The sequence below is a fragment of the Ruditapes philippinarum genome, unplaced genomic scaffold (genome assembly GCF_026571515.1).
Source record: "Ruditapes philippinarum isolate M1 unplaced genomic scaffold, ASM2657151v2 ctg4951_1_1_1_1, whole genome shotgun sequence".
NCBI lineage: Eukaryota > Metazoa > Mollusca > Bivalvia > Venerida > Veneridae > Ruditapes > Ruditapes philippinarum.
This window is the reverse complement of record NW_026861853.1, coordinates 1-13,162: the sequence shown is the minus strand read 5'-3', so window position 1 is coordinate 13,162 and position 13,162 is coordinate 1. Positions and strand designations below refer to the sequence as shown.

At 31.8% G+C, this 13,162-nt stretch overlaps 1 protein-coding gene across 1 annotated transcript; it reads left to right on the top strand.

Annotated features, from left to right (window-relative positions):
* The first annotated feature begins 760 nt into the window (after positions 1 to 760).
* On the top strand, positions 761 to 12,594 carry LOC132717122 (uncharacterized). Its single transcript, XM_060700525.1, has 9 exons — positions 761 to 884; positions 3,226 to 3,275; positions 3,526 to 3,594; positions 8,519 to 8,670; positions 9,090 to 9,186; positions 9,389 to 9,483; positions 11,226 to 11,358; positions 11,809 to 11,929; positions 12,366 to 12,594. Exons 2-9 carry the CDS (start codon positions 3,254 to 3,256, stop codon positions 12,493 to 12,495), a joined length of 819 nt encoding a protein of 272 aa, XP_060556508.1. The 5' UTR covers positions 761 to 884; positions 3,226 to 3,253; the 3' UTR covers positions 12,496 to 12,594.
* Positions 12,595 to 13,162: the final 568 nt, after the last annotated feature.

Here is a 13,162-nt window from a genome sequence, read left to right as displayed (position 1 = left end):
ACTGCATAATGTCATAATATCACCCGTAAATTTGATTATCACAATGTGTCACAACCAATTGAAAGTTTTGTCTTAGGCATGATTCTTTTAACTTTTAAGTCTTCTGATATTTGTTTTTATAAAAACTTCAAAATACTTTTAAAGAAGTATTTTTTTGGCATTTAATTACATGTACATGTTGTAAGGAAATCTCAATAAAAAACCTATATCCGATCATGCTTGGAGCTGTAAATTTTACCCCGCCAATAAACAGAGCCATATAACACCACTGATAAAGAAGTATTAATTATAAAGTCTTTGGTGAATATTTTCAGAGAACTAAGCAGTTTATGAAGAAGCACTATCAGGCATACTTTGGCGTTGTAGATATGCATGAGACGGACCCGCCAGCGTCAGAGTACTTTCGGTTTTTAAAATTCTGAGAAGTAACGGTTATTGCCTCTGATAAATTGGTTTTAATCGGAACAGTCTGGGTAGGTTTTAATAAAGTGGTAATATATATATACCCTACGTGAAATTGCATTTTGAAAAATTATACAGGATGATAAACCCTTTACGTGCAGATCCGTACAGCCTCACCTGGCTCAATACTGTACCCTTTTTGTATTTTGTTTAATGCCACCCCTTAAGTTGTAAATGGCTTGTTTCCAAATCAAGTCACAAATTCAGCATGCCAAGGGTAAATGGTCCATAATCGAGCGAATCCGTAATGCTACAGATTGGCCCTTGAGATTCAAAATTAATTTACTTCCTGGTTGAAAATACACCGAAAATCATAAACTGTTCAAGTGTTTTACACAGTCAGTACATGTATATGCCTGCTTATTTTGTAATTTTGTAAAATAGCATATGGGATACCTGCACATTTTGGTGATTTTTCTGAGGTTTGTTAACATTTGCAGTTATTGTAATCTTATATTTTTGTACTGAAGGATAAAATAATTTTTGTAATCACTAACGATACAGCCGTCGTTAAACCATGAATAGTATATAGTCTCGTATCAAAAGATTTAAGATTTAAAATGTAGCTTTCTATGCATGAGATAATTGGAGAGAATTTGAATTATGTCAGATGTGTGATTAAAATGGATGCAATATTAATAGTATTTTAATAGCGGTATCAGAACAATATGAGATATACATGTATTTATATAAAAACGAAACTTAGTCCCTCGGTTAGTGAAATCCGTGAATGAAAACACTGTAACAGTTCAAAGACAATGTATACAGGAAATGTAGATATGTTAAAAAAAAGTGCTGCAGATAATATCTTCAGCATGTAAAAGTTTAATTGCATTTCTGCTTCTCTTTTAGTTTTTAATCATTGTTATGCTCTATCTTTTCACATTTCATTTTGTATCAGTATTCGTTTATACAGTGAAGATTGTGGTAAAAGGAAATACAAGGGGCATCACACGTATATTTTGCTCGGTTGTATGTTGGTAGGCTGCCCCAACCTTTTTTAAGAATTGAACGTTACCGATACATTTTGAATGATAGTTATTATGTGGCTTTATTGACTATAATAAAAATTTAAACATAAAAGTTTTTGAAACTTACTTCTATGCTTGGATAGATATAATGTCTGTAGTCATTACATGTAATTATAATCCGTTGGTCGGTAATAAAAAAGCCTTGACAAAGAGTCAATTTACATATCAAATTTCTGTTTAAGCTATTAACAGCTTTGTAATGTTAATAGAGTCGATCGTTTTGCAAATATCTAAAATTATTGTCTGGCGTTATTGACCTTAGACATTTAAATATTTAATGACTTATTGTCTTATAAGGAGTTTATTCGTTGGTTTTCGTAATTTATAATGTACCTCTATGATTTTAATGATACTATAGGTCTGGTTACTTTAAGATAGACCACTGGTATAACCAGTGCATTAAAACCACTTTCGAGAGTATTTTTTTTGTTTTTGTTATTTTTGTTTTGTACTCAAATAGGCTAGAAACATTTGTAAACTGCATTAAAACTGAGGGATGTGGTTCAAACCCATGCTGTTTTTTTTCTCTTTCTTTTTTTCTTTTTAACATTATTTATGTATCTCTTAGATACCTTATGGAAGAAAAAAGCGTTATATTTTAATTATAAAATTCTTGTATGTATTTGTTTGCTAAATAATGCCAAATGTAATAGCAAATATGATATCAGATAAGTTTAAAAAAAAACAAAAAACTACACAGTAAATGTTTTTTATATTTTGCAAAATCAACCAATTTACTGTTAAGAAAATTGAGGCAATCTTTGAAAACAGTCCCTCATTGTGGAAAATTTTAAGAATATTTTAAATGTGGCTTGTAATATTGGGAATTGGTCAAAAAAGTGTTTAAAGTGGGTGGGGTAAGGCAAAATTTTTAGACATAACTAAAGCATATTGTTAAGAAACATTCATTTTGCCTGTGTAATTTGTTACCTTAATGTTATTATTTGTTTCTTAATAATGTGCAATACGAAAACATTTTTCATAATGATGATATTATAGATTTTTTAGGGCGTCGCATTTCTGAAACAGGCCCTTTTAATGTACAGAAAAATGTCCATTACTCATAAACCACAAGGTAAATTGTATTGAAATTTTGCATACAGGTGACTTTTAAGGCATATAACTGTCCTATGTTGTCATTTTTACAGTTTCTTATAGTGCCCATTTGAAGTGGTCTACCTTAATCAACTTACTCCATGACCGTGTAGGTTATCTCGAAGACTAGACCAATTTGTTAATATTCGATAAAAAGAGTGATCCTGGCATAAGGCTCGTCAATTTAATTTTCTACCGTGGTAATACCTATTTCAATTTGTGATGTAGGCTTCCATGTCTACATTTTATTTTGTCATTAGCTTCAAATGTTTGGGAAATCGCTTTTGAACTATCAGGGTAGTATGGCTGCAGAATCAAATTACAATGAAAGGGTGAATGTCGATGTAAAGCACCTTAATTAAACCTGAAATACTATTGAAAAAGATTGCCGTTTATCCCTGCACAAATGCCTTTAATGGGAGCAAAAATACGTAAGGCACTATACTAGACCAACTATTTTGAACCAATGAAATGGGACAAATACATCTATCTTGCTTAATTTTTATATTTGAATAAACTTAACATTTTCTTATGCAACACGGAACAGATATTTTTATTAAATATACTACATAATGAAAAAAAAATGAATTTCCTTGTCACAAAGATTACTTATTCTTGTTTTTCTTTCATGTTACAGTTAACTTGAGTACAGCAGGCAGTTCACGATGGCAGATAATCATGGAAATGGTATGTTGTTTATTTTGAAACAATGCGAATTTGTTGCTACTAAAGCTTTCATTTGTTACTGTTATGATGATTATTATGACATTGTTTACAAGAATTAATATGATGATAATAATGCTGATGACTATGATCATGACATGATGTTTGTAAACAAGTTAGAGAAAATTTGTCATGATTTTGTTGTTATTATGACTGATTGATTTATTTTTACATGCATGCAGTTGTTCTAATGCCATTTTTTTGTGAATACCAGACATTGAAAATGAAGATCAGAATGAAACTGTACCACCAATTAGGATAGATGATGTTGAAGTTGATACTGGTAAGTGTTAAAATAAATGATTAAAATGTTTATATTCCAATGAATGCCTTACAAAAAAAAACAAAAACAAAAACAAAAAGGTAATGGAACATTTGACCGATGAGTGCAGATGAATGCTAGCTTTCTTTTACTTTAACTTTTTAAACTGCTGAAACTGTTGCATGATGCGACGCTATGTTATTTTGTCTGAAAGGGAATGCTGAATATAATTTTTGAATTGGCATAAATTCATGATCAATCCCTTTAATGAGTAGATCATCTTGAAAAGTATGGACATCTTTTTTCAGAAAATCTCAAATTAACCAAAAGATGTTGAAAAGCAACTGATAATTGACGGAAAATTAATGCGCACATTTCGTAAGATGATTTTCGGGAAAATACTCTAACGTTTTCTAAAGTTTGATCTAACATTTTCTAAAGTTTGATCATAGACTTAGGTTCAATAAAACATTCAAGTTATTAAATACAGTAACTTGTTAACTTCTTATTTTTAGTGCAATAACAGTTAACAAAATATTCAAACATATCGTATATTACAGTACGATGGCATTAAACTCCTTTGAAGCGAACGCATTAGTCATTGCAATAGAAATTTAATTGTGTTTTCTTTATTTAGGAAATACAAATCAATTTTGAGTGCATTGTAGTTGGAAAGTAAGTATCGCGTGCACACGCAATTCATCCATATTTCGTTATCATATTTATATTTAATTCTACATATTATCCAATTTTACTTTTTGAGTGAATAACTGATGTATCCGTAAAATATATATTTGATAATTTCACAGTGAAAAAATCAAGATATAATTTTATACTTTTCAATAACGAAACTTTTTTCTCGAAAAAATTGTCCCCATGTTGTAGATTCTACCTCAATTTATTTTTGTTTACAGTTTTGAAATTGTCAGGGATTTTGGGGGAAATGTAAAAGTGAAATTGATAAATAATGTAAATTTGAAAGATAATAAGAAGAAAAACTTACTTATGTTCATTAAAATTAGCAATCAGCACCAAATATCATCTCTATTTTTTGTCACTTTTACAGTCTGAAAAATTACACTTCCTTCCACGTGCAACTGCTCTTGATGTTTGTTTGTTTGGATTTTTACGGCACGTCAACACATAACTTGCCATATTGTGCCAAATGCTACAATAGGCTAAAAATTTTATGTAATGTTTTGTAAATTACAATAAAAATGATTCAATAAGATCCTAGAGTACAAGTTTATCTCTTTCAATTAAGCAATGATGTTTTGTGATGGACTTGTATTAAATAGTTCTTTTAGTGAGTTTTCATGATAGAATCTATTACGGGCCTGTGAAAAATCATGACACATAATACGAAAATGTTTGACAATAAAATTTTCATTACAAGCTACACAAAAAGGGCCATTGTCATTCGTGAGGAGATAAGAGTGGGCAATTATAGTGCGGCCAAATGGCATCGAAGAAAAACTATTTGATCATGGCGGTTTGACAGAGATAGAGATGGTGACACATCTAGAGATGGGTTTTTATCGTTAAGTTAATTAAAACGGCATTGTCCCAATTTGCTTTCCGTTCAGATCATATGAGTTTGTTAATAACTGGTCTAAAATCATAAACAGGCTACAATAAGACTTTAATGATTGTTTAGCTAAAGCATCTACTTTTTCATATCCTCGTTTACCTACATGACTTGGAATCCAATATTATTTAACAGATTTTGTTTTAAAAGTCTCCCCGTACATGTAATCAATGATGTTATATTTTTTATCCTTGAAGATCGTTCAGCACGACATATTGTTGTGTATACATTTTAGATGGTATTTTAAGTTTCTTGTATTTGGCCTTTTTCAACTTGGATTGTTCCAGTATTCCTGCTTGAATACTAGTTAATCACCCTTATGATATGTTGCCTGCTTTTTAAATATGTCTTTTGACGTCTTGTCTGTGATATGCAGGCTTCAGGATCCCCTTTCAAAATTTCATTTTATTTAGTTCCGCCCATTGTTAACTTGTTTAGGGCACACACATTCTTTTCCTTGGAGACCATACGCCGCTTTTCATAGAATGACACTACTGTGCCACTTTTAAGGTTCCGTGATCACCGCCGTATAAACACATCTGCGGATGTTTCAATATTCGAAATTTTACCATTTTTATCTTTAAATGTTGAATACTTCTTAAACCGGTGCTAGGGCGGCGTGAATGGTAACTTGCACTTTCCAATACTGTCCATGAACAGGTTCAATCAAACCTACATTTAAGGTTTAGTTTATAAAAACAAATTGTTTCCTATGTTTTTGCCGTCGCCCGTTAAGACACTGTAACGCATTTTATAGTTTATATCATAAATCTGATGCCTAAATGAAGATTATCAAAATTTAATCTAATTGTAATGTATATGTCATTGAACATTTGCTGTACATATCTATCATATTCTTGATGTTTGGAAATTGTTTTTAAAGAATAATTCTATACGAGCATAAAATTTCACTTAACTGTATGTTACATCCTAATTAAAGTATTTAACATTTTTAGCAAAAACAGGTCGCAGTTTTGGTTTGACTCAGCTTATCTTTTGTATAAGCACATGCGATATTTTTCCAAACGTCAATATCGCCCACGTTCCGCCTATTTGAAAGATTTCCATAAAAGGTATTTTCATTGGTCGGTAAAATGGGAAAACTAACGAAACTCGGTGTAAAAATTGAACGTTTGCTTAAAGTAAACGGGTGCTCTAAAGGTGTTGTTAAATGGCGGTTACTCGAATGCCGAATATCTGTTGTATTTTCACTGTGATTGCTCTTGCTAGCTGATTATCGGAAGTGGACAAGATGCTCAAGTATAAGTGTAAAGCATGTTTCTTTTTTAACTCAAGTAGTTGTAGTTGAGAGGCTATTTTTTACAGTACAAATGTTAACTTGTCATCAACATATTAGTCTAATTAAATTATTTGCTAGGTTTTCATAGTAAAACCACTGTCTAGTAAATTTGTTTTGGAAAACATACAAAATGGTAAATTGATACAAGTAATATCAATCATATACTATTAATTTACAAATCTTAATTGCTTTTATTTCAGCACATCGTCACCTGGCTTCATTGGCTAACTGATAACAAGCTACACAAAACCCAAAGATAAAGCTGGTTCAATAGAAAAACATGAAACTGCCTGCAAGCATTTTTTTCAATTCATGACATAAAATTTTGTAAATTTGCTATTTGTTGTTACAACTATTTGATGAGGTACCTAATAAACTGTAACATTCATGTTTTGTTTTATTTTATAAAAATGGAACTTGTACGCAGTTCTCCTTCAGTGGGGCAATACTACGTGACCGTGACGTCATTTTCGACATCATATTTTTCAAGACAAATATTGCTCGTTTCAAAACACCAATATCAGGGGTTATTGGATAATTTTAGCAGTTTAAAGCAGTTTATTGAATATGTCGCAAATGCAAAGCAAGATACCTTCCGTTCTCTTACTATAATCATATTAGCCATGAAGAACATTTTGATTTACTCGCCTACTCCTCGCCAAAACTGACAATTTTAATGAGGTCACGCGTTATTGCTACACTGTCTTTGTCTCCAAAAAGTGTTCCTTAATAAATGGTAGATACGAGCATTTAGGAGAAATGTGGCAACAATCAGTACCCAACAAAGAATGATTTGACATGCTAGAATAAATTTACTTCACATGTTTAAAAACTGTTGTTTCTTTATGTTTGATATCTGCTTTGTGTTAGAAGTGCCGCGAGAAATGTGCTTAACTGATCTCATTTCAGTTCTATTCTTGTGGTCACATTTTGTGATGTTACACAACCGACCAGTTAGCTCTGTTAGTTAGCAGAACATAGGCTTGCAAGAATTGTGGACCTGTCTTATTTTCGCTCGTCTGTTGAACATGTCTTGAAAGCAAAATAGTTTGTGCATAAATAGGTTCCACCAAATGAAATATTGAATTAAGGTTCTATCCTAGGGAGGTACCACAATTTTTGCAGTCATTTTCTGATATTTGGGAAGTATATTTTAATGTCGAAAACATATTTCTCATCGTTAAAGTTTTGTTTTTTATTGGAAATGACTCCTCTCATTTAGTAAGATCTTAGTACATTGTTCTTTCATATAAAGCCATGTTTAGAAATAAAGCGACATAATGCAAATGTGAACAATATAACAAAAGTGATTTGTGAGGGCTGCGTTCGTTGAACGCCGCCTTTCCTGGCATATTTTTAAGTGCAGGTATACATTAGCAAGTCGTTGGTGCGGGCCTTTTCACATGGTTTGCTCAAAGGTTCACCTTGTATGAATAGCTGTCAGCAACTACAGCTCCTTAAAACAGTTTTGTCATATGACATTACACTTGCAAATTGAAAGCAAGTTAAAAGCATGCCGAAAACGATTGCTCCATACATACACACACACACACACACACACACGCACACACGAGCGCACACACGTGCACACACACACACACGCACGCATTCACACGCACGCACTCACAGTAATAATGAAATGCAGAAATACCTAATCGACAACGCAAATAAACATAATTGTGTAGAAGCCCTCGGATTTTAATGCTTATACCCAGTACTGTAATGCATTTCTTCTTTATATTAACAGTTGCTTTTAAGCTTTATTGAGCCAAAATGCCTTTCCTATTATCAGTTTCATGTTATACAAAGGCTGTATCTTTATCGACTAGACGCCTACTGCTACATCTTACAAAAGAAATGGCGATTTTACTTTGATAAACATGTAATTTTGTTTAGGTTTAAAGTACTAAGAAATGATTGTGCATTAGTTAACTATTAACCAAAAAATGCGTTTCCATAAAAGAATGATTTTGCTATAATTACCACTACATTGAGTTGTCGCCCTTTAATCAGGAACGCTAAAACTCGAAACGCTAAATTTGCATGTTTGTTTACAGATTACAAGGATGAAGCAAAGAGACTTCGAAGACTGTTGAGGCTTAACTTCTATTCGGCATTCAAATTTAAGGGAAACACATGCAACTTCCATTTGATTTACTGTTTCGTCTTCTTGATACAAATCATAAAAGTAGCTCTATTTACAACCCAGGTGTGATACTTGAAACCACTTTTATTCATTCATATGTTTCAAATTATGGTCACTATTTGTTTCTGGTTCTTTCTATACCATTCAGGGGTTTTCTTAAGTTAATATTGGAAATAAGCATCTGGAATTCTTTGATAAATCTATATTTTACAGATTAAAAACATAAGAAATAAGATAATTTAGTAGGAATGGTTCATGCTTCAGCGAGCACCTAAAGTAAATCATCAGTTATATCTATTTAAATTATCTTATACCCAGTACATGAAAAAAGTTCCTGGCAGAAATTAAGCTTATATTAACTATAAGGCAGAATTATTCGAAATCAGAAGCCATAGGCATTTGACTAATTATGCCCGCTACTTTAATGACACTTGATTCTTCATATAATTTTTGACAATTTTATTGTATTTTCAACAATTCAGATTATTAAGTTTGGGAATGACCGAGGAAACTTTAGTTCAGTTGTCAACAGAGGCAATCTTGTCCTTCGACATCTTCTTTTAGAAAATTGGGATGCAAGTAAGTCATTTTCTTTCATTCATATCATTCTTTTTGTGCACATGGGCAACTACTAGGATTACAACATTTCGGATGAATTTTATTTGATACAAATTGAATACTTAAAGAAGATATCATTATAATTCTTTGGGCAACAATTTTTATTAAGAATTGTTTCACAACGAAAAGAAATAAAAAACATTGTGGACTATATATTTTACAGGCTGGGAAACGCTGCCATATCCTCCTTCACAAGGTGACTTTGCCGTGTATACGATAGATGATCTCGAGAATGCTATTAACTATGCTGTTAAAAACGTAAGTACAGTTACTTTTATGTACGCCCTGCATGGACCTTCAATGATAAAACTTTTACCACAGGTATAGAGCAGGCAAGTATGCAGGTCTGACCAGGCTTTTCACTGTTTGCTGACCCACGCTTTTATTATATATCCCAAAAATTACTAATGAAAACTTCCAAAAGAAGAAAGCTGAGCAAGACCAGGTAAAATAATAGCAAATTAAGAAATAAAATGAAAAAAAGATTTTAAATTATTATTATGCTAACTTAATATATGCACGCATGTCAGAATGAAAATATCGAATCCGCCCTTTCTGTAAGTGTCGTTTCCCGCTACATTTCCGTATTAAAACAAGAAGTAAAAGAAAATAAATTTTAGCTGACAACATTGACATCTAAGATTCGGAAATTTTATTTGCGACGAGGGCGAATTCTATTTGTGGATTGGATTAAAACAACAACTAACTAAAATAACAGAGGTACCCATAACACAGTGTTTTCTATCTTGAATTGATAGTCCCGAAACTGAAAAGTGTAATAAAATTACTAAATACTGATTAAAACTTTGGTATGATAATGCATTCTTTTTAGACACATTAATCTGAAAAGGACATAATTAAAAATGTCGTTGCAGCTTCTAGTGTATATATAGATAAATAAGCGATTCTTAAAACTTGGTTTTAAAAAGTGATAACAGAAACATTTGAATTAAAAAAATCCATGGGATTGACAATCATCAGAAATAGTAATTAGTGAGTCATTGAATTTAATTTTGCAAGCTCAGGTAACAATAAATTAAGCTGAACAAGGACTTATGTGTGTGCTGTTCTTTTTGCTTATTTAAACAAACTTCAAAGGAATGTTACAAAATATGTTGATTTGATTTCTTCGCTACCTTAACCTGCGATAAACTTCTAAATATGATAACATTAACCATTTTTATACATTTGTTTTACTTTAAAATGACATTTAGTAAGAAAAAAAAAACAAACAAAAAAAAAACCCAGATTATCCACCACTTCTTCAGCAATACAATGTGCATGTATGTGTCTGTTTTTTTCATTCATTGGTCTATTTTATCTTCACCAACCTAACAAAAGTGTTTTATTTTATACGGTTTTAACGTGTTTCCCCCCATATTTTATAGTGCTCAATTATAAACACCACAAAATATAAATTTCGCATACCTGCTTGTATCCTTAATTTTTTTTCGGCATTATTAAACAGCTTAACATTTAAAAATCACGAACTCCCCCCACCCCCGAAAAAAAAACAACAACAAAAATCCGAAAAAACAAACAAAGACACAAAAACACGGACACACACGAGCACACGCACATCAACAGCATTAACAACATTAATCTGTCTATAACACAATATTAAACAGTCGGTATTATTAATTATTTAATATGTATTATGATACTAGTTATAAAATATTGTAAGTGTATCTAAATAATACGTCATGACATATATATGTTTTTGGTGCACTTCCTGTTTTTATAGCAAACAACATCGTGCAAAATATTTTTTTAGTTGTATTTTATAGCAAAAGGTACATGTACGAGTTTCATAAAATGTAAATTTTGTTATTTGATTTGCTAGCGATAAGTATCCAATGTCGAGTTTATTGACTATCGAGTTCTTTTTGAGTGATTCGCCAAGTATCCGAAAGAAAAAATACTGAATATCATATATTTCCGTTTCTTTTGAACAAAAAGTATCATATGCATATTTTAATATTCTATTTGAATTATTGTAGTATTATAACGCAGAACAAGAAGCCATTGGGTACTATGTTCGAACAGCAGAAGACAAAATGACAGCAACAACGAAATATTTTGACTTTCCCGGAATATATGGTGCGAGTATTGGAGAAAAAATTACCATCTCTGGTAAAAAAAGAAATGAATATATTAATAAACCAATAATAATAATGATAATAATAATGATAATACTAATAATAATAAATGCAAAACAAAACCAAACAAACAAGTACAGTTTTTCCCGCCAGTTTTGATATATATTTCATGAAGCTCATGATGCAAACTGAGTCCAAATTGAAGCTTAAAATGCTGAACATTGTTTTATATAAAAGCCAAAGAGGGTTAACATGTCGGTAAGTTTTGGGTTAATATCTGTTTACATTAAAACTTTTTGCTCCTTTCTGCACGCGTGCTTTTGTTCTTTGAGATGATTTGGTTGAAGGAATTTTACGATTTCGTTAATTTATTGGAAAAAGGAGGGAAAATGTAAATGATGGTCTGAGAAAAGAAGTTATGTCTGATGATAGAAAAGGTTTGTTAACTGCTAGAAAAAAGCACGTTCTTTATAATTTATTGCAGAGATAACGTTTCCAATTGACAAAGGACTGACCACAGAAGTAACGAATGGAAATGAGACAGTGTACAGTTATAATATCACCCGTGAATTTGATTATCACAATCTGTCACAACCAATTAAAAGGTTTGTTATTAGCATGATTCTTATAGATATTAAGTCTTTAGATATTTGTTTTCATTAATACAGTCACTATTTATTACCTTTAACAAACTTCATAATAATTCTAAAGAAGTAATTAAGATCTTATTGGCAATTCAATTACATGAAGTAAAGAAATCTCAATGAACCCTTCTTCCAATCACGCTTGGAGCTGCAAATTATACTTCGCCAATAAACAGAGCAATATGACAATGTTAAAGAACCATTTATTGTATATTTTGTTGAATAACATTATTTTGAGATGCTGAAGGTTTCACAAAACTTTCAACTTTTAACAAAACTTTTAACTGATTTGTTAAAGCACCAATCTTTAATGCAACCAGAGAAACGGTCCTGTTTTGGCGGGGATGGGGTCACTGTACTAGATTTCTATATTTATTTAGTGCTATATCTTTGTTAGGATGTTGTCAACAACACTTCACTTTAAGCTCCATTCTGTACGTTCACACGAGCGCAGTAGAAAAGCAACCTGTCTACGAGTAGAGGGCTGGGTAAAGTGTATTTTCTCTTTTAATTTCCTTTCCGCGTAGCGGAAAGAGGATTATAGGAATGGCGTCCGTCTGTCCGTCCGTCTGTCTGTCCGTAACACTTTCGTGTCCGTTCCATAACTTTTAAACCGCTGAAATTTATTTGAAATCACTTGGCACAAGTGATCACCATAACGAGACAATTATTGGGTTGCTACCCCAAGCTCAAGGTCACACTTAAAAGTCAAATGTTAAAAAGTCTTCATTTCATGATAAAAAGTCTACATTTCTTGTCCACTCCATAACTTTTAAACCGCTGCAAGTTTAAAAAAAAATAACTTGACACAAGTGATCACCATACTGAAAAAGTGCAATAATTTGGTTGCTACCCCAAGGTCACACTAAAAGGTCAAATGTTTAAAAGTCTTCTTTTCATAAGAGAATGTATACATTTCGTGGCCCCTCCACAATAATTTTTACCGCTGGAAGTTTTTTCAGAAATAATTGGGTTGCTACCCCTAAAATCAAGGTCACATAGAAAGGTCAAATGTAAAAAAAGTCTTCATTTCATAATAAAATAAAAAATATACATTTCATGTCCGCTCCATAACTTTTAAACCGTTTTTTTAAATAACTTGGCACAAGTGATCACCTTAATGAGATGATGTGCAGAGCGCAATAATTTGATTGCTATCCCAAAGGTTATGGACACAAAGTACAAATGTAAAAA